Source organism: Carlito syrichta, unplaced genomic scaffold (assembly GCF_000164805.1).
Source record: "Carlito syrichta isolate Samal-C Ts95f unplaced genomic scaffold, Tarsius_syrichta-2.0.1 Scaffold12763, whole genome shotgun sequence".
NCBI classification, from domain to species: Eukaryota; Metazoa; Chordata; class Mammalia; order Primates; family Tarsiidae; genus Carlito; species Carlito syrichta.
Window position 1 is genome coordinate 250,881 of NW_006956859.1, and position 22,548 is coordinate 273,428.

Consider the following 22,548-nt stretch of genomic DNA (forward strand, 5'->3'; position numbering starts at 1 on the left):
TAAAATAACCCCCTGCGACCCATGCGCCTGAAGGATTGAAGAACTGACAAGCATCCTTTTGTGAATAAAAGAGCTAGTGATTTTTTCCAAAGGGATAATCCAGGTATTCATTTGAGAGGATGTTGTGGATGTACTACCTATATTTCCTCAAGCCTTCCCGTTTTAAGTAGTGGCAGGCCCAGTTTCTAAGGCCAGTACCTACAACTCTTTGCTGAAAGTTTGCTCTGGTCAGAGCCCAATGACTGTCCGAGGACAGTATGTAAATACCTAGCTCTTCCCCACTTGGAGGAGCTAACTCGAAGGCATTTGTGCTATGCTGGTCCCTAGAGTTGCCCAGTAGGATTAATCTCTAGTTACCCACCAAGATAATTTACTTGATAATGTACCTTTTATTGGTTTATTTCTTTTATAATATCATTTTCTTATTCCTTTATTGGTTTTCTTGAGATCACCTCCTAAATAAATGACTTGCCTCAAATCCTTGTCTTGGGGTTTCTCCTGGGGAAACCCAACCTAGGTCATTATCTTTTTGAAGTCTGGGATTTTTAGTGTGTGCATATGTATGTTACAAAAATCTAAATGAACTAAGTATTTACAGGAATTGGAAGTGTCTAGAGAACTTCTGTTTGACTCTATTTATGTTAAATCCCTCTGCAGCAGGATAATGTGCCTTGTGCATTTTACACCTTGGTAAAACCTGTAAGGAAGTTGAAAAGAAATACATATATTTAGTTGTTTCCTATATAAAAGTTACCATTGGGAGGTGTAGGATGCTAAATAGAAGCTGGTATTTTAATTGCTATTTTAAAATCAAATTTTTGAATAGCTATCCATTGTGAATAATTTAACTTAAGTCATAGAAAAGTTGGAATTTAGTTTGAAAGATTTCTTTTTTCTAGATGAGATATAGGCTTATATGATGAGAAGAAATTGCTTTCTCTTCGGCCTGTCAGGAGTCATTCAGTTTTTAAATGGTTCCCTGCACATTTTTTCACCCTTTCTACTGTTCCATATAGTTGTATGTTGTCTTTTATGATGGATAAAAGATTTTGTGTCAAATTTTACCACCCAGTGAGTTGCAGAGATGAGAATCATATCAATGCACTGTTAAGACAAACTCATCCACAAAGCCACAGAGCCCTCCAAACATGGAGTCCTCTCCTCGGGCTTCCTGACCCCTGTTTTCATTGTTATTGTGGTGCAGCTAAAGCGATTTTCATTTACACACCATGATCATCTGTTCTAACCCCACCCAGGACGTGTCTCCTATTACTCGGCACCCCCTGCAAGCACTCTTCATCTGGGCCATTCTTCAGAACAAGAAGGAACTCTCCAAGGTCATCTGGGAACAGGTAAATGCCCAAGCCCACACCAGATTTACACCAAACATTTGCCTTGCTATAACATTTCTGATCTTCTCAACATGCACATACCTAATATAAAACATCATCAATGAAAGGGAACATCTGATGTCCGATGAACATGATTGTCCTCTGATTCTATGTCGCTGGAGATATGTTTGGCAGAGATGGTCTGTGGGTGGAGTCATGCTTGGTGGGCAATTCAGTAGGCACCTGCTTCTCAGGTGTGACTGTTTTCCAAGTGGTTGAGGTTTTCCAATTTAATTTTAAAATTGATTTCTAGCTTTATTGTTTTATGGACAGGAAGTAGGGCCTGTAAAAATTCTGCTTTGGAAAATTTATTGAAAAACTTCTTTGTGATTTAGCACATCATAATTTTTTAAAGTGATTTATGAACTCTCATAGAGATAAAATTAGACATTGAATATTGAATTCACACACTAAATCTTACTAGTTACATTATTCAGGCCTTCTACGTTCTTATCTACTTTCCCCTATCCCTCTTTGAGCTATTAGAGTATGATACTGCGTTAGCCAGACCTCTTGCTATTATAGTCTCACTGTCAGTTTCTCATGGCATTTATCTTAACATTTTCTTTTTGTATGCTAATTCTATGTCAAGGTTGTGGATACATTCAGATTCAAGGTTATTTTGTGCTCATTACAAATTTTACTTTGAATCATTATGAAAAGTCCAGATTTTACCGTTTTCTGCCTTTGCTGTCAATACATCCTTGGACCACTTCAAGGAATTATGAATTAACCTTGAAATTATCCATCCCTTTCCCCAAAAGACCAAGGGCTGCACTCTTGCGGCCCTGGGAGCCAGCAAGCTTCTGAAGACTCTGGCCAAAGTAAAGAACGACATCAATGCAGCTGGGGAGTCCGAGGAGCTGGCAAATGAGTATGAGACTCGCGCGGTTGGTAAGTCCCCAGGAATGGGATGCCATAGCAACTGCAGGTCCTACTATGTGGCTGAGGTTAGCGGCATGTCCAAGCTCTCCCCTCTGGTCCAATCAAGGGCTGCAGAGCACAAGGTCTGGGTACACAGGCTATAGCAGAAGCCATAGGCCCCTTGCTCCTCGCACTTAAGTACTTTCCCAAGAATGAATGGGGAAGTCTTGGGATCTCTGGTCACACAGCCACCCAGGGCCATACCCAGGGTCAGGTCTAAAGAACTCAGCACCTCAGGGAGCTTTTTGTTTTTTTTTCCCCCCATGTTGTTATGACAAGTCTGAGATTTTACCTGATTTGCAAATTAATAAGTCATCCTGCCAATTTCATACACATATACTGCCAGAATACTTAGCCTTCTGGATCAGCCACACACATGATTTACTACTAATGTCAAAGGCAGCAGCATGAGTAGCAGCTTGGGTTGGTCCCCTGTGCCTCAATTCTCCAAGGGGTGACTCAAATAATTGCTGGTGCTGCCTGCCCTTCGGTTCCCTGAAATTAGGATACTTGGGTCTTCTATCAGGGCTGCAGGTGAGAGTCCCCATTAGCTGGAGTGGTCGAGGAAAGAGGCACCATTTAGCATTACTCTTCTGTCATGCTTCAGTATATCTGACCACTGTTTGCTATTCAGTCCTTGAACAAAGCTTGCCGGTGCCCTTTGCACAGAGGCCCAGATCATCTGGGAATGTGAGAAATCCAGAAAAATGTGGCCTCCAAGCTGTGGAGAATTTCCAACTGGTTTGGCTTTATCCATTTTCAGTTTGCAACGCAATATTTGCATTCATGTTTGTCTAGTGTCATCGACTTAGTAAACTTAAAATTTCAAAGATATGTTGTTTATTTCTAAGTGACCTCAATTAGGTAATGGCTTCTAATGTTTTTACTTAAAAAAATTTCCTCCGAGGATCCACATTCCAATTTCTTTGTCATTAGGTGAAGAAATGTAAGCACACCCTTAATGCGATAAGTCTGTGTTTCTTACAGTTTTTTTTTTTTTACATTGTGTTTTATCTGCAAAGAAAACTCACCAAGAAAGTACAAAATATAAATGAGATAGAAGAAGGACTGCTCTGATTAAGGGGAGGCAGAGGGTCTAAATCCCTTCCCCTGGCTTATGATCTTTTGCCTGAGCCCAAGTGGAAACCCATCAAAAAGGAGAGCTCCTTGCATCCAATGCAGCTCAGTTTAATGAGCAGTCATTTTCACCTACTGCCATAAGGAGTTTTCCTGAGTATGCCATGCCTGAAGAAAGTCCTGTTATTCAGTCAAGAAAAGTGCTGTGATGGCACTCACTGTGCCCTTTATAAATTGGGATTCTCAGGCCCAGGCTGTTCTTGAGTTCAGGGATTGACTGGGGGCGGGGGCAGGACAGTTGTGGGTACGTTCAGTCCTGACTCCAGCTTCTCTCTCTTGGTGATGATGTCACTGTAGAGCTGTTCACAGAGTGTTACAGCAATGATGAAGACTTGGCAGAGCAACTGCTGGTCTATTCCTGTGAAGCTTGGGGTGGAAGCAACTGTCTGGAGCTTGCGGTGGAGGCAACAGACCAGCATTTCATAGCCCAGCCTGGGGTACAGGTAAACAGCATTCAGCCACCAAACAACCTGCCCACAAATGGACTTTCTGTCAACTCTATTAACAGTACTAAAAAATATTAAAAGCAAGACTTCTCCTTTCTTATAAACACCATAGCCGGAGTAGTTGAGTGTTGATAGGGGAGATGGCAGCATATAGGCATGGGTAGACGTCTTTGCTTTAAGAAATGTTGCAGGAAAAGAATATTCTTTGAGTTTAAAGGAAGCATTACAGTATTGTAATTATAAGCTGAGTCTCTGGATCCCGCTGCCTATCTCTCAATCCATAGTGCCCCTAATGAGGTGTATGATGATGGATCAGGTCACACAAGCTCTCTGGATCTTAGTTTCCTTATTGCGAAATGGGGATAGTAGTGGATGATGGGTTACTGTGAAGATTTAATGAGATAATATGTAAAAGTTGGCGATTACTGTTACTGTTGTTATTAGTAGTGATAGCAGTAGGGAAACTATTGTGAAATGGGTAAAACCAGTCTGGTTTTCCACACTGAATTAAATGTATAGCAGTTTGCACCTGGGGTCTCTCAGGTTGCAGCAGGGAACTTTTTCACTCGCAGTTCCAGCTGTAGAAAACGTCAGTGTGAGGAGGGGAAGGGACAGGGAAGAGACGAAGGGACTGTTCCTTGTCAGCCACACCTGTTGTACACCTGGTCACATTTCATCCTCACAGTACACATGGAGGTAGGTATCATCCCATTTCACTGATGAGGACTCAGGAGCTCAGAGAGATTCTGGAATATTTCTTGAGCTTGCACTGCTAGGAAGAAGCAGTGATGGGATTTGATCCCATGTTGCTTGTCTACCTCATGGACTTTGCATTGTACCAGGCAGCAGTAGGAGCGTGTTCATGAGCAAAATCCATTTGCCACTGCAACTGAGCTTGATTCACTGAGAGCAGTGATCTATGACAAGGAACACACAGAAAAGGGGTCTTGCTTATGCTTCGTTCTGGCCTCTGCTGCAGTGTAGCAAGTAAAAAAAGTGAGACCAGCACTGGGGTCTGGGGGTGTCTGGGAGGCTGGGCTGACTGCCAAGGTGAGTTACACTCACTCACTGCCTCTTAGACCCTAAAGCCCATCTTGCTGATGTTTAAAAACTTGGAGCCTTGTGGGGAGGCTGACTCATGCTCCTGTCCAAGTTCACAAGTTCTGAGGTTTTCAGTCAGAAGCCAAGTTATGAATGTTCACTGGAAATCTCACTGCCAGGCCCATGGGACCACCCAGTTGGCCCAATGAGGGAATTTGCTTCCTGTAGTCAAGGTACTATGTAGGATCGGAATGTAGTTGGTGACCATGGAACCCAACCCAATGCTGTTAATTTCTGTGACTGGGAACCAGACCATGCTACTCAGGAATGGCCTGGTGTGCTTATCACCCCAGCAGGAGTATGAGAGTGAGGAAAACAGGACATTACCTCCCCACAGAAGCAGACCCCAAAGTGAGGATTTGATGCAAGAAGTTTATTATGGAGGTGAGCCCAGGAAGTACAGGAAGGCCAGTGAGACAGTGAAGGAAAGGAGAAAATATGGGATGCTGATGAGGAAGCTGCCACTGTGGGCAAATGGGGCTCAACCCTGCCAGGAGCCTCTGGGAAACTCTAGAAGCCACTTCAAGGTTGTCCATTCGAGTATGCAAGGAAGTTGGCTATTAACCCAACTTGTTGTTTGCTGAAAGCTGCTCCTGGAACACCTTGTTCCAGGACACTTATCCTCATGGGCCAAGCAAGTGCCTGGCTGGAGCAGCCCCGGGAAGAGTTAGGATGGGGCTTTCAGGATCAGCTATCCTCCTCTGAGAAGAAGAGCTGGTGCTCAGGGTTATGGGTGGGACACACCAGTGCCAGCCCTCCAGCCAGTGCTGGCAAGACCCTGGGCTTTCTCTTTGTTTGGCCACCAAGAGACAGCAACCCCCTTCTGCTTGTCAGGCTCTTTTTTGAGAGCTGTGAGTTCCTTTGATATGGTCAGGTCTATGCTCACCCCTCTACCTCTTAGAGATAAGGTGAGTTTTCTAATTTCCACCTTCATGAAAGCCTCTTCTGTCCCAGATTCAGGAGTTGGTACAGTCTGGGGAAAGCTTCTTCATGCATTTCAGCTCAAAAATTGACATCAAGACTCTAGTGGTCTCTCCCTTCCTCACTGCCTTTTAGTTTCCTGACAAAAGCATCACCTGTCTTCTTCAAGAAACAAATCCTTGGTGACCCTACTGGTAGCATTGGCGGTGTCTGTGGATTTGTGATCATTTAAGAGAAAGGAACAAGAAAAATACTTGTCTCAACTTGTGTAATAAGAATAAGAGTTGGTTAAATATTCATAGGTTTATTGAATTTGGACTCACACAACCTCTATTTTAAAGTTCTCATAACCCAACTGAGGAAAAGTCTTAAAATCAAACAGAATTTCAGATTGTTTTACCGTAGCCTCCTTAGAATCAAGACAACTTCCATAAAATAATCAAGACATTAATTCAGAGAATTATGTATATTTGGGGAGGGTATGGGGGCAGGGAAGAAAGTTTGCAAACCATCCTGCATATAATTGTGTTAATAAGGATTTGTGTTCGTTGTCTCTGTTTCCCTGTAGAATTTTCTTTCCAAGCAATGGTATGGAGAGATTTCCCGAGACACCAAGAACTGGAAGATTATTCTGTGTCTGTTTGTTATACCCTTGGTGGGCTGTGGCTTTGTATCATTTAGGTACATATTAAAGCACATACTCTTAGGTATGAGTGTATGTGTAGGAGTGTGTGTGTGTGTGGGGGGGGGGTGTATGTGTCAGTGTGTATATGTGCATCCATATGTGCGCTCTTATATAAATGAATACATGACCTGAAACCTAGCGATGTTTACACTGGTGTTTACACTTTGGGTCTGTGGTATCTCCCTGGCTTTGATTTTAAATGGGTAGAGGTGGGGTTGTGTTTTCAAGATCTGAGGCAACGTTTGAATTTGTTAGTCATGACGTGTTAATCTTGATTTGTTAATCAAGAGTGCCAAGGGCTAAATTTTTGGTCAGGTCAATCTTAGAACACAGTTGTGCCCTTGACTCTTCCTCTCAGCTGTGGGTGTGGATTTATGTGTGGAAGGAGGGAGGGGCTGCAGCCCACACAGCTGCACTCGTCACGTGTTTGCCAGGATGCTGATTCTGCCCTTCCATCTGGGTCTAGGAAGAAGCCCATCGACAAGCACAAGAAGTTACTTTGGTATTATGTGGCATTCTTCACCTCGCCCTTTGTGGTCTTCTCCTGGAATGTGGTCTTCTACATTGCCTTCCTCCTGCTGTTTGCCTACGTGCTGCTAATGGATTTCCACTCAGTGCCACACCCCCCTGAGCTGGTTCTGTATGCACTGGTCTTTGTCCTCTTCTGCGACGAAGTGAGACAGGTAGGACGGTTGCGACATTGGGTGCCTCCTCAGAAGTCCAGAGGATTGGAAGTTGCTTCTGGAGTTCATACATCATCATTTGCTCCAAATAAGTGCTCTCAAGTGGTAGTCAATGAGCATGAAGGTGCATTTTCAAACTCTTAGCCATGCGATAAGATCTCTTAGTACCAAGTTGACTCTTTGCTCTTTAATTGATGTTAATTGATGATGATGACTTAGAAATGGGAGTGCGTTCACAGAGAAAAGAGACCTTGGATTGTAAATCCACTGCCGTCATCAGAAACAGTTTGTGTTCCTGCCACTGCCATCACCAGGGGAGGAAGCATGACAAGTGGTGGGAAGCGGACAGGACTTTTAAGCTAAGAGCATCCTAGTGCCCAGTGTGTCAGAGTAACGATGTTTTGTTTTTTTTTTTATTGTAGAGATGAGGTCTCGCCAAGTTGCCTAGGCTGGTCTCAAACCCCTAGGCTCAGGCAATCCTCTCACCTCTGCCTCCCCAAGTACTAGGATGACAGGTGTGAGCCACCATGCCCGGTGAGAGTAACAATGCTTTAAAGTCATATAAATCTCTATGGATTTCAGGGAGTGTGTGAGAATTATTCACGGTGCTCTTCTGTAGTTTCTTAGAGTCTGTATTTTTTGGCAACCTTTTTCTTCCATTGAATCCAAAACTTTAGCTCAGGCCTCACATGTAGTGGGTGTTGAGTTAGTAATTATTGAAAAAATACATGTTGATGATGAAGAAGAGTGTTATTCTAACCATCTAGAAAAGTCATCCCCCAAAATCAGAAAACCCTTTCAGATTTAGTAGTTTACAGCTTGTTTGAGAACTGCTGTTGCTGTCACTTCTATGGTTCTTTTTAAGCCTAAACCCCAAAATACATCTCTTCAGTAAGTGTGTATTAGGTACTTACAGTTTATGAGGTACAATGTTATGTGCTACAAAAGATCTGGAGGGGCAAAGAATGTTGTTCCTGTCCTTACAGAGTCACTGATTAGTATAAGAACCTTAAGTTGGTCTAAACTGTCATATCAACTCTAATAGACTTTTTTTTAATGGCTTCTAGGATTCTTGGGCTGAGAAAGATTCTGAAGTTCTGTCTGCTTTCAGCAGAAGTGTATCTTGATGGATTGGTGATGTCTGCCATGAGTGTGAGCAGTGGGAGAAGTCCTGGTACCAGTGCCTTGTATCTGCCTTCCCTTGCCTATTAGATCTGAGGTGCAGGTGGGGAATGGGGCCAGGGTGAAGGTTGAGGAAGAATAAGCTGAATGACATACATCAGTATGGAGCACAGGAAGATTATCAGTCTCTCTGTTTACCCGCAACTCCCCCTAGGATAGGGGTCAGCTGACATGCAGAAGATTTCTGTAACTTCAGACCAGCTTCATGAGAGCCCCATGTACTGTCTCCTGAGGCCACATCCCCAAACAGGCCATGGCCTTTCTATTAATTTCTAGGGCCACCATGAGCAAGCACCCAGACCGAGTAACTTAAACAACAGAAGTTTGTTGTCTCATAGTTCTGGAGGCTGGAAGTGTAGGATCAAGTTGTCAGCTCTTCCAAGTTGGTTTGTTTTGAAAGCTGTGAAAGAGACTCTGTCCCCTGCCTCTCCCCTAGCTTCTGGTGGTTGCTGGCAGTCTTTGGCATTCTTTGGCTGATCATATCACTCTGATTCCTGTCCTCGTGTCCATATGGTGTTCTTCCTATGTGCATGTCTGTGTCCAGATTTCCCCTTTTCATAAGGACACCACCCAACTTTCAGTGTGTCTTCAACAAATTTGCTTAGTTATATCTGCAATGATTCTGTTTCCAACCAAAGTCACATTCAAAGGTGCTGGGGTTAGGACTTGGTGTCTGAATTTTGGTGGATACTTTTCAACTCATACTACCTACATTTAGTCTCTTTCTCTCAGCTGCCATTTTCTACCTCCTAGTTCTGTGTTTTGACTTACTATGTGTCTGCAGCAAGAGAATTGAAATATTCTGCTTGAGAGGAGCAGAGAAAGACTGAAGGAGATTCAACATTTAAAACAGGATGGGCCCAGAGCAGAGTGAGAAAGAGAGAGAAACAGCTCCATCTAACTAGGAGCCTCCAGACTCCTTGCAGAGGCTTGTGCTGCACAAGGTCTTATTTACATCTTCCCTTCTCCTGTGATCGTGTGGTTGAGTTGGAGCCCTGGATTCTTCCCTTTTCTCCACTCTCATTTGTGGTTGGCCATCTTTAAAAGGCATCTCAGGGAGGAAAAGGCAGCATTCCTAGCTTAGCTTTTGCAAGAGGGAAGGGATGAAAAGGGGAGAATGGGGAGGGAGAAGCACTGGAGGGAGAGGGATCCCAACACCCCAACCCTTATCACCTCTGAGGGGCTGACTGATATCTCATCTGTAGACTGGGAAGGACTGGGACAGTGTCTGCCCAGGAGTGGGATAAGTGCCAAATTTTTCTGGCTGGTCTGTGGAAGTTGGTGTGCTTGGAGGGCAGCCCATTCCTCCCTGGTCAGTCTTATCCTAGCACAGTCTACTGGAGAGGCAGCTTGGCCAGGCCTCTGATGGGTCCTTGGTGGAAGTCACATGCATGAACCACAGCTTTATGGGCTTCAGCAGATTCAATGGGGGAGGCAGCAGAAAAAAGCATGGGGTCAATAGAAACTGGAGTAACACGCTTCATGGTTCTGGTTCTTTATTTCAAGTGACCAGCCTGACATCTTAAATGTGGCCACTGAATGGAATCGAGTGACAATGGAATCACAGTCCAGTGGAGAACTGAATCATGACCACAAATGGTGTGGGGTGGACAGAAGGGGGGGAGGAGAGGGAGAGAGAGAGACAGGGAGAAGGAGGAAGGGAGGGGGAGAAGGAAGGAGGGAGAGACAGAAGAAGGAAGGAAGGAAGGATAACAGGAAGGAAGGGAGAGAGATAGGAGGTAGGAGGGGGAGGGAAAGAGGGAGAAAAAAACAGCTAGAACTGCAAACAGCCAGCTTTGTAGTAACTTAATTTAATTGACCTGCTAGCCCCTAATTCTCATGTGGGTCTACTTCCTACTGCAAGAGGTTATTGAGAGAAATAAGCAGATAGATGCTTGTGCGATACTCCAGTCCATCTCTTCTTACATCTTCTCCTGTGGGAAGTTCCTTTGAGCTTCTCCATTTCCTACAGAGGTGTGATAGTACCGGTCTGTGGCCTGTTAGGAACTGGACCACACAGCAGGAGGTGAGCAGTGGGTGAGCAGAGCTCCACAAACTGTCAGATCAGTGGAGGCATTAGATTCTCATAGGAGGGTAAACCCTATTGTGAACTGCTCATGTGAGGGATCTAGGCTGTGTGCTCCTTATGAGAATCTAATGCCCGATGATCCCTCCCGTCCATGGAAAAATTATCTTCCATGAAATCGGGCCCTGTTACCAAAAAGATTGGGGACTGCTGTCCTAACACATACTCTGTTGCTGACCAGAATTGCATGGCATGGGAATGATTTGATTTTAGATGTTTGTCTGTTATTCACGTTTGAGCCCCAGGGACTAGCATGAGAGCTGACATTGACATGTTTCTGACAAGTGCGTGTGTTTTAAATAAATGACAGGATAAGGCAGGATCCTTTTAATTCTGTGCATTCTATGGGTAGCCCTGGTACCGCTCAGGAGACTGGCAATGGGGAGCTGGGGAGGAACCTTGCCCACACCCCAGACATGAAGGTGCTCAGATGTGTCCTTTTGGACAGAGGACACTTTGGTAGCCTCTTCTCAGAATGATTGGTAAAAAGTCTAAAGTCCTTTTCCTATTTCGTCTCATCCCTCATGCTCCCAAACCTTTCTCTACCTGTCCCATCCCTGGTGCTTCCTCTCCTGTTGTAAGAAAGCATAGAAGCTGCCACGTAAGCCCAAACATTATTTGACTCCTTCAGGCATCTAAAGTAGCCAGGAAGCAGAGAGAAAGGACTCATTTGGGGTGCTTTGGAAGGCAGAACTTGACCGTGATGGAAGCTGCAGGGAGATTTGTCTTGGCTTCTGCCAAATACTCCAGTCATACATTCTTCCTTAAACAAATGTTTGTTTATTTTTATTATCTTAGAGTTGTGGGTACAAGTGAGGACTTACTACGTAAGTAAGTTGCACGCAGATCAAGGTTGTGCTTCTAGCTGGCCTTCTCTCCCCGATAGTGGACCCGGAACTCAGTGTGTTGCCATGTGCCCCCCTCCTTCACTCTCCTAGCAGTGACCAAAGTCTGCCGATCCCATCTTTGTGCTCATGTGACCGGTGATCAGGACCCACTTATGAGAACATGTGTATTCAGTTCTTTGTTTCTGTGATAGTTCACTTAGTATGATGGTCTCTAGCTGTAATCATGTTGCTGCGAAGCCCATGATTTCCAACAAATATTTTATTGAGCATCTACTATGTGCCACACACTGGGATACAGCAATGGACCAAACAGTGAAGCTCCCTTCTCTTACGGTGATTTCTACCAGTTAGAGATGATCAGTAAGGTCATTTCTGGGAGCATTCAAGCAGAGGAGATGAGCATTGGCAGGCAGCACGAAGTGGGTGAATCTCATAGTTACTGGGAAGTTGGCCCTGAGCACTTGCAACAGTAACATCCGAAATTCATAAATCGCAAACATCTTTATGCCAATTTCATATGTACATTTGGCCACTAAGTCAGGTCATGCAGGAGAAGACACAGGACAGGTGCATTTTGCATGGACAAGGGTTCTGGGCAGGGTTTTGGGTAGCTTGAGGTGTTGCATAGGGAGGACAGAGGGCAGGGACACTGAGTCGGTGTGAATGGGGTGGGGAAGCAAGCATTTCTGGGAAGGAAAATGGGCTATGAATCAATCCAGAAGCCTTCCAGGAGGAAGGGATGCCCACAGGTCCTGGAGAATCCCACCTCTTCTGTCTGTCTTCATAATGGGTGATGTATGGTATAGAGAGGATAATGAGAATGTTTAATAAGTATTCCTTCTCTTTCTTTTTAAGAAAAACCTTTGAATGGGCCAGTTTTAATTCAGCAATGCTGTGTATGAAAGTAATAGCATGGAGAACATCCAGTGCTTAGGGCTAGCAGGGTGGGTTCAAGTCTGGCTCTGCCGTCTGAGGTCTTTGCCAGCCTTGCCTCTCTGACTCTGTGGTGTTGAGTGAGTCTGCAGGACATGGTCGTGAAGATTCTTGTCGTTAAAAGAACCTGACACTTGGTGTCGCTGTTTGTCTTCTTGTCTGCTGACTCGTGCAATTGACATCCTCCGTGTGATTGGTGTTCTCAAAGAAGCAGTTCTGTTGGCCTGGTGCTGTCTTAATTAACCTAGTTCACAGTTGTTGGGGGTGAGGGAAGTTACCAACAAGATGTTACCTGATTTAGATTGTGTCTGGGTGTCAAAAAGCTGTGTTCTTTAGTGTGTACCTGTGTCCTTTTGCCCGAATGTGGAGGTTGATATGCTAATTTGGAATTTTGAAACAAGACAGTCAATAAGTACAAATACTATTACTGAATAACCCTTGTTTCCATTAAACAGACATTGCAGACGTTTATTTAAAATGGAGTAAGTTCCATCATTCCTTCACAGAGATCACTGCTCACTCTTGAGGCTCATTGAATTTTCAAATCTTGACAGATACGATGAAATACGGCCCTGACATTTTGTAAATACAATGTATCTCTGGCCTTCTGCTCTAGAAGAGGATTCTTTTCCTTTTAGAAGATGTTTTCTTCCTGCAATGGTACCTTGGAGCCCCAGAAATGACTTATTTCAGATGTCTCTGGCCGTGCAGGCCAGGCTTCTGAAAGTTACCAGGGCCAAGGTTGGGCTGGGATGGTGCAGGCTGTCTGGTAACCTACCTGTGTGTTCCCAGACAAGGACTTTAAAGGGGGAGCCAGACGCTGGCAGCAGGTATGGCTTGTCCCAATCACCCTCATCTTCCTAGGCATCAGAAGAGCAAATGGTTGTTGGTGGGTGGCAATCGGGGCTGCAGGCACCAGCCAAATGGACAGTTCCTGTAGCCCTCTCCAGGGATCCAGCCTTGGGTCCTGAGCCTGTGAGTTCAGTCTTTCCACAGTGAAATGTAGTCACACTGGGGCTACTCAAATCAGGCAGATTTAACATTTCATGAGTGCTTGATCTCATAGCTCCCCTAACTCCTTGGTTCACTTAAGTTGCTATTTAAATTTATAAATGAACGAAAGAAAATACTACTTGACAGGCTGATGCATGTCTGGGATCCCTTCCTCAGCCGAGATTGCAGGGTCTCTGTGGGATCTGAAGCAGAGTGACATGGGGAAGGAGCGGCTGACTCAGGTTCAGAACCATGAGACCCACCGCTTGCTGGGCAAGTTCCTCAGCCTCTCCAGGCCTTGCTTCCAGCTACAAAGTAGGAAATATAATCTCTGAATATCAGATGGACTCATGTTGGTGAGTTCATTTTGTGAAATTAAGAAGTGCCACGTTCCTTTGGGTGACACTTCTTTGCTACTGTTTACCTGTCTTATACAAGTAAGTGGTGGTTTCCTTATCTGAACTCATTTGGGATTTGTTTGAACTCACTTGGGTCTCATCTCCATGCCAGTCCTCATCACATTTCATTTTAAATATGTTTGTCATCTCTCTTTCCCATGGAACAGTGGATTCTTTGAGAATCTGCATCACACCGAAACTGATGTCTCTGTGCTCCAGAAGACTGGCACAGGTGTTTGGGATTCCATGTGGTCTCAGAAGATGTATTTTTGAATGGATGGTCAAAAGAAAGGGTTAGATGACCACCCTGAAATTACTAATTCCTAATTTAGGAATTGCTCTAGAGGCTGTCCAGATGCAGTCTTCTGAGGGATAATCTTTTCTGTCTTTGTCTCAGTGTTTTCCTGACATATTTTCTTCTGAAAAATTATGACTGATACCTACAAATCGATCCCCGAGGCACACTATTTCTGTCAGTCATTTCTGTGACTATACCTACCCTTACAGGTGCCACATATAGCACCTGTGTGCACATTTATTTTTAATAAAGGTTTATTTTATTCAAGATGTTTTACTGTCATGTGTCAGAATGATTTTACAGTAAAGACACCAACCTATGATGGCAACAGTGTGGATAACACCCTGTAGAGTTGCGCAGTGCACAATCTATACCATTATACATGGTGGCCGGACTGTCTACATTTGCCTGCACAGGTTGTACTCACTCTCTGTGAGTTCATCTTGAGAGATCTGTGAGGATACATAGGTCCTTTCTCTTGATTTTGCCAACAACACATAAAGAACAGAACAGTCAGTGTGCAACCAACTTTCCGGTCCCCCTGGATTAGCCTGGGGCATTTGGTAGGGCTCACTTGGCTTATGAAAGAATAAACAAACACTTAATTGACTCAAAAAGGACCTGGAAAAAAAAGAGTGGACACTTAAAAAATCAGAAAGTGGTTGACGTTTCCAAGTTGCTGATGTCCCCTCTGTCCCTTTCTGTGCAGTGGTACATAAATGGGGTGAATTATTTCACAGACCTGTGGAACGTCATGGACACGCTGGGGCTTTTCTACTTCATAGCAGGAATTGTATTTCGGTAAGGAGTCCTCATCTCATTCCCTAAGTTTAGGTGTTTGGGGTGCAAAAGTGGAGAAAAGCTTGAGAGATATTTCAATTCCAAGGGAAGTCTATTGTGCTTTGTTTTGTTTTGTTGTTTTCCTCATAAGAGATGATTACAAGAGGCCACTGTGTCTGCTGCTTAGAGATACAGCTTGGATCGTGTAAAGTTGAGTTTCATCTCTTTCCCCACCCAGTGATTTATAATTAAAAGGTGCTCTGCTGATTTTTCTCTTTGATATTTTAGAGGGATAGTTAGAAATGGAGGAGAGTTAAAGGAAGATGATGAGGATGTTAAATATAGTATGGTATTGTTTCATTTTGGGCCCCTTGATCTTCTAAAATTCACTTAATTTTGATGTGAATGCTGGCTGTGGAGTCTGCTCCCTCCCCAGTCACAAGCATATTTCCTCAGTTCCAGAGCCAGAGCATGGGATTAGAAAAACCAACCCAAAATTACCATCGAAGGCAAAAAAACTACGCGTACTCCACTGATAGAGAGATTGGGGTATGCTCCAAACCGTGGCCTGCATTGCCCATGCCTGCGTCCCACCAGGCCTGCTTTCCCTCAAACAGCTTTAACATAAAGTTAGCAACTTCATTTGAGTCATACTTTCAAATGGTGTCACCTTGCAGAGCCTAACTGTTCATCTTTACACCTATAAAGAATGAAATGGTTTACCGTGAGTGCTCACCCTCCAATCTGAAGGGGGTTCAGAACTCAATTTCCTCTTCAGATAACCTCCTTTTCTGCTTGGGTCCCAGCATTTGAGCTACAGTTGGTTGGACATGATTTCTAGATCATTCCAGTTAGAAAGCTCATATGGCTTTCAGTGAACACATTAGCAGATGGTTAGCTAATCAAATGATCGGGTGCGAATGAGGTAAGTTTCACTAGGGGAAAGCTGGCAGGACGAAATCTCAAGTGGCTATGAGGTGGTGTGGGGATTGGCATCATTATAGAAGCCTTGTGAGCCAGGGAAGTTAGCAATAATGTGATTAGGTTTCCACAGGAGTGCTTGAAGATGAGGCGCCTTTGAGAGCTCTGTCTGGTGCAATGCCCTTGCCTTTAATGTCCGTACATATCCTTGCCTCTACTTGAGTATGCAAGGGCAGAAGACCATGACCTTTGGAGGGTGGCATCCCTGGCCTGTTTTCACTCACTAAACCTCCCAGCTCTCAGCTGTTTCCTGACATTTGGTTTTATTTGTTTATTTATTTATTTTAACTGGGTGGGCTTGAACCACCAATCTTTCAGTGAGCAGCTGAACACGCTAACCCATTGCGTCACAGAGGTGCTGGTTATTTTTAAAACAAAGCTTTGAAATATTTCATCAATATCTTGAAAATTCTGTTTCCCTTCTTTCCATAGGCTCCACTCTTCTAATAAAAGCTCTTTATATTCTGGACGAGTTATTTTCTGCCTGGATTATATTATTTTCACCCTAAGGTTGATCCACATTTTCACCGTAAGCAGAAACTTAGGACCCAAGATTATCATGCTGCAGAGGATGGTAAGAGCCAAGAATGTTCGTAGTCATCATTTTTCTTGCTGTACCCAGAGTTCCTTTCATCACTGATTTTGTCCGTAGAATGACTGTAGCGTGTCACAATCAATAAGGTTTGCTTTCTTTGATGTGTTTCATCAGGGGCCTCTCCTAGGTTAAAATTTAATGAGAGATGGTTTTGAGAAGCAAATAGTGTCATTCAGTGCACTGCCAACAGATTACTGTACACTCATTTAGATCTTACACTTCACAATGTGCTATCGTTTGAGTCCTAACAGTTTACTAAGAGCATAGGCAAGTGAGGGGCTTTTAGACCAATTTTGTAGATGTGGCCGGTTGAGTCTAAGGAGGTTAATATATGTGTCTAGAGACAAGCAGTGAGCAAGACATAGAGTGAGGGTTGGAACTTAAATCATGTAACCATATAATATAGATACAGGGAAAGACCGTACTAGACTTGTTTTATATGTATAATAGAAAGAATTATACACTGCTGGTGTTGCTTTTCTAGGCTTCTTTTTCCAGATGACCCAAACCTCCACTGTTTCTGTCTTGAAATCAGATGGGTATTTGGCTTAGCTCATCTGGAGGCTCCTTTTCAATGCTGAGGTTCTTTGAGTTTGTGGTTTTAATTCAAAGCATATCTGAGACATCCAGTCACCATGAAGTCATGCTATGTGTGCAAAAAAATTAAAAAAAATTAAACTGTGTATTCTTATTTAATAACGATAGGTTTTGTTTTTTTTTTTAGTTGGAGTCTCACTCTGTCACCCAGACTGGAGTGCAGCGGCCGCTCCCGGCCACCGCAGCCTAGACCTGCTGGGCTCTGGCGATTCTTCCGCCTCAGCCTTCCAGGTAGCCGGAATTACAGGCATACGCTACCATGCCCGGCTGATTTTTTTTTTTATTGTTTATTGTAGAGATGAGGTCTCGCCACCTAGGTGGGTCTCGAACCCACGGGCTCAGGCAATCCACTCACCTCAGCCTCCCAAAGGCGCGGATTACAGGCTGAGCCACCGAGCCCGGCTAAGGTTTTTTTTTTTTAAACTATGAAAATAATTTAGAGGTTTAAAGAATGTGAACATCATGAGGTTTAGAGACAGAGAAGTCCTCCCAAACTTCAGTCCCTCAGTTGCTATTTAGCTGGGCTCTCACTTTTTTTTTTTTTTTTTGAGTTGGAGTCTCACTCTGTCGCCCAGACTGGAGTGCAGTGGCCGCTCCCGGCCACCGCAGCCTCACCTGCTCGGCTCTGGCGATCCTTCCGCCTCAGCCTTCCCAGTAGCTGGAATTACAGGCATGTGCTACCATGCCCGGCTGATTTTTTTTTTTTTTTTTAATTTATTGTAGAGATGAGGTCTCGCTACCCAGGCGGGTCTCGAACCCGTGGGCTCAGGCAATCCACTCACCTCAGCCTCCCAAAGGCGTGGGATTACAGGCTGAGCCACCGAGCCCGGCTGGGCTCTCACTTTGAAAACTGCTGTTACTGAACTGGTTTGGAGACCAGCAGGCAAAAATGCATCAGTTGATTTTAATTTCAGAAATAGATGTCTCAAGACACAAAGATGCTGAAGGCACTTTTTTGCAAATTAGCGAGTGAACCTTGTTTGACTGAGATTCTTCAGGACCTGCAACCTCTGCCCTTCTGCATGGTCCACTCAAGATGGCCAGACCTAAGTGGATCTGTCAACTGTGGGTGCAGTCTTGACTCTGTTCTTAATGTCCTCTCTTGACAGTTGATCGATGTTTTCTTCTTCCTGTTCCTCTTCGCGGTGTGGATGGTGGCCTTCGGTGTGGCTAGGCAAGGGATCCTCAGGCAAAATGAGCAACGCTGGAGGTGGATATTCCGCTCTGTCATCTATGAGCCCTATCTGGCCATGTTTGGCCAGGTGCCTAGTGACGTGGATGGTAAGCCCAACTTGGCTCAAGTGGAAACAGCTGGGAGGAGGCAGTTTCCTGAATGAACCCCCAGGGCTGTCCCTCAGACCACAGCTTCAGAAGCATGTAGGTAAAATTGAGCCCAACACTACAGCTTGAAGACTAACCCCTCAAGCCCTTTTCTTTGTCCCTAAGCAATATTTTACGCCAGCTGTGCAAACTGTGCCCAACATTTCTATTTTTAAACCTTTTTGAAAATAGGGTTACTCGTATTTTCAATAGCAATGTGGCAATTGAAATCAGCAAGACTCACTAGTTTAGAAACAAGTGTTGTAAATCGTACTCTTCTATATAACAGAGTGACTGGGCATCCATTCATTTCAGAAAAAGGGCAGTGTTGAAAAATTCACATTGGAACCTGGAATTTAAACTTCCAACATTAGCCCACTGCCAACTGGTTTTTGGAGGCAGGCTAATGGTGGCACAGATGGCTGTAATTTGCCCACGCTCAGTTTACATTAGGAGAGTGTAGGGCTTGTGCAAACTGTGCGTGTTTTGAATGGACTGGCTGAATTATCTTTATGATGCTACACAATAGCCTTGGCCTGTCATTTCCTATTCTGCTATGATAAAGCCATCCTGGTGGTTTCCCTGAGCTGGTGCCTGCCCCTCTTGGTCACATTTTCTCCGTTGTCCTCCTGGCCTCATGCAGTCTCCTTGGCCCCTTCTGCTGAAGTCTCTTCCAAGATCTTAGAAACAGCTTTTTTTCATGCAACGATGGAAAGGCACCTTGATATTATCACTCCCAATCTGCACACCGTGCTTGCCATGTTACATAAGCAGATGCATTTCATCCTCACAACAACCCTCCCTGTTGGTGGTTTTAGTCCCATGTGGAAGCAGCATATGGGGATTTAAAGAGCAAGTGGCAGGCGGGGTTCAAATCCAGGTTAGCTACTAATGTACTGTGTACCCTCAGGAAGCAACTGGACCTTGCTGTCTTTCACTTCTATTATGGGTAAAACCAGCTTAGCATCTTCCCTATGGGGCATCTCACTGACAGCATGACCTCATGTACACGCTCAGGGGAGGATCTCTGGTCCAGAGCAACTCCCAGAGACCAGACATTTATATTCCTTGCTCTCTTCTTTGAGATTTCTCAAATGCACCTCTGTGTGTCCATTTGAAAGGTCTTGGTGCTCCCTTCCACACTCAGATTTCCTTCAAGACCTGCATGCAAGGGTCTGTTGCCACTGTAAACATGGTTGTGTATGTGAGAAGCCTCAATGTTGTCCTTGACACCTCCTCTTATTTCATTCCCCCATATCCAATTTTTCAGCTAGTTTTGTTGATTTTATCTCTTAAGTGTTTTTGAAATCTAGCTGTTTATTTACCATCTCTCTGCCCCCCCCAGCCACCCCGTGCGCTGCCTCCCACAAGCCATCCTCATCACTTGTCTGCCTCATGTTTTGTCCCAATTTCCTTTTCATGCCCCTCAGGCTCTGTGTTGCAGCCAGAGCGATCCTTTGATAAAGAGAATCAGATGTGTTGTTCCTCTGCTTAAAACAGTCTAATGACTTCTCATTATTTTTAGTATCAAGATTAAAAAAATTAACGTATCTGGTCACTGCACATCTTATTCTCTCATTTCCACTGATGTTTCCAATCCCCTCCCCCCCAGCACAGGGCCTTTTTCTCTGTTGGGATGCTCTGGGCACCCATCCTCCCCCATTAGTTCATGGGCTCAGCCACTGCCCATCCAGAGACCCTTTGTTTTTGGGTAGCTGTTCCTGAATGAGCTGCTTCAGTTTCTGCCCACAGAGTATCTTATGCATGTCCTTTTTAGCACTTCCCATGGGCTGAGACATTAAACTTTGTGTGGTTGATTATCTGCCTACCCTAAGAGGCTCAAGCTTCCTGAGGGCAAAGAACATGTCCACTTGGCCCTTCCTTGTATCTGTATCGCAGCACAGTCCCTGGTCCATAGCAGCTGCTCAGGACATGTGAATTGAGTGAATGAGCCGGTGAGTCTAAGGATTATACCTTGCTTGGATAAAATGCCTTAGAATAGTGCCTAAGGCATTCCATGACCATCATCTTGTGTCCCTGGGGATGCCATCACCCTCACTCCCCCAGGGGTTCCTCACTCTGCCTCTTGGTTTCTACATCCTCAGGTACCACGTATGACTTTGCCCACTGCACTTTCACTGGGAACGAGTCCAAGCCACTGTGTGTGGAGCTGGATGAGCACAACCTGCCCCGGTTCCCCGAGTGGATTACCATCCCCCTAGTGTGCATCTATATGCTGTCTACCAACATCCTGCTGGTCAACCTGCTGGTCGCCATGTTTGGGTATGTACTCAGTCACATGTTCACCAGATGTCCACCCTGAGCCAGGTTCCATACCAGGTAGGACTGGAGGCACCATAAGCATAGCAGTGAGGAACTTGTACTAGAGGTCTTTAGACTACACTAAAAATACAGTGTGTCCCTATAAGCTGAGCCTCATGGTTATGTGACACCAACCTGTTACAACCTCCAGTAAATCCAGACTGTGTATGTAGCATCCATTTAGCAATCTCCCCGAGTGCCATGATGTTTGCATGATGGTGCCTGAAATGCAGTTCAACTCATTGCCAAGATGCTTTAAGTTTCATGAGGCTTAGTGGTATGGATTCTAGAATTTATTGGACTCAGACTTTAGTTAGTTGCTGTTTTTAAAAATGTTAGTTTAAATCAAAGAGTAGAGTCTGGAGAGTGACTCTCCTTTGGGGCTCATGTCTAATGAGGTTGAGGGGGAATTATATAGTGACTAAAATATTTTTATTGCCTTTGGTGATTCTTTTTTAACATATTTAGAAAATGATGTTTCCCATTTCTTTTTTATATTTCTTAGGAGAGTTTCCAAAAGTCCTGTGTGGTAGTTTCAGTGGGAGAACCTTAGTTTTATACTTTTCCTTTCAGGTAGTTATTTTACATTCATGAATCCCAGCACAGACAATTAACAAACACATATGAAAATTTCAGAAACTATTTGTTAAATCTTGGAGTAGAAGTTAATTCTTTATTTAAAACCAGAAACCCAGATGTTATGAAGGAGAAGATAAACACATTTGATTTCATAAAACCACTTTTTTTAATGGTAAAAGATATCGCAGATAAGGTCAAATGATAAATGATAGACTGGGGAAACATTTGCCATGCCTATGGTGAACAAAGGTTTTTAATTCCTAATATGGAAAGAGCTCCTGCAGATTTATAAAAGAAAGGCAACCCCATTGAAAAACTGTCAGAGAAAATGAACAAGCAATTTAGAGAAAAACATTCAAATAGCCAGTAAAGGGACTCAACCTTGTGGCTAGGAAATTTCAAGATTAAAACAATGTGATGCTGAGTTTGAACATTTCAGATGAATGGAAGTTAAAGGAAGTCTCTGGTGTTGGAAATAACAAAGTGGTGCTGGAAAGGAAATGTAAACTTCAAAAATCAAGTATATGTTTCACTTGTTACAGTGATCACATATTAGTAATTTAGAAAATAAAATAAGGAAAAGACAGTTGTCACATAGAGCCCTGAGATTTCAAAATGCACAGAACTACAGATGAGGACCACCTGCCTTTATTGGTTATATACCCCTGCCCAGTCCCTCTGAGCAGGGCTGAATGGGGGTGTACATCTCTGGGGACACCACACATCAAAGACACTGAGCAGAGTGGTCATCTGGTCTCCCAGTGTCTGGAGATGTCTTCCTGTGGAAGACATCTTCACTGTGGCCCAATTGATATTTCTAAAATGTCACAGTTCTGCTTAAAATTCTGGAGAGATTTTAGTATCTAGTGGCAGGGTAAAATTTCAGGCTCCTCAGCTTTCCCACAAGGCCATCTGTGACCTGGCCTCTGAACACACCTCCAGGCTCATCCTCTGCTATCTGTCCCTTGCCAGGCATCCCGTGTGTTCATTCTTAAATAGGGTGATCTGTTATGCCTGATGCTTTACACAATGTCATTCTTTTGTCAGGATTGCCTGTTCCATTTCCATTCTGACCTGCTGAGTCCCTACTTGCCCTCTACAAAGCCAAGCATTAACCTTTGCCCTGAGTGGTCCTTCTTGGCCTCCCTACTTATGTAGAGACACCTTGGGCCCTCACGGCACCCTCTATTTAAACAATTCATCCCATGCGGTTCTGAAAAGGACTCATCAACTTTCTCTGCTTGCAGACTGTAAACTGCAAGGAGACTGTGCTGTAATCTCAGCACTTGACACTTTTGGGGTTTGATGACCAACAACAAAAAAACGGATCCTCCTCTGTGTTTAGTTG

General features: G+C 44.1%; 1 protein-coding gene across 2 annotated transcripts in view; it reads left to right on the top strand.

Moving 5' to 3' along the window:
• Positions 1-22,548, top strand: part of TRPM8 (transient receptor potential cation channel subfamily M member 8) — an 89,029-nt gene that overhangs the window by 40,949 nt on the left and 25,532 nt on the right. For both annotated transcript variants that reach the window (XM_008056622.2, XM_021711226.1), the window contains exons 12-20: positions 1,257-1,352; positions 2,156-2,285; positions 3,750-3,895; positions 6,489-6,601; positions 7,072-7,288; positions 14,736-14,827; positions 16,220-16,361; positions 18,089-18,260; positions 20,405-20,582. In XM_008056622.2, the coding sequence (XP_008054813.1) occupies positions 1,257-1,352; positions 2,156-2,285; positions 3,750-3,895; positions 6,489-6,601; positions 7,072-7,288; positions 14,736-14,827; positions 16,220-16,361; positions 18,089-18,260; positions 20,405-20,582 (1,286 nt within the window). The remainder of the gene's footprint in view (positions 1-1,256; positions 1,353-2,155; positions 2,286-3,749; positions 3,896-6,488; positions 6,602-7,071; positions 7,289-14,735; positions 14,828-16,219; positions 16,362-18,088; positions 18,261-20,404; positions 20,583-22,548) is intronic.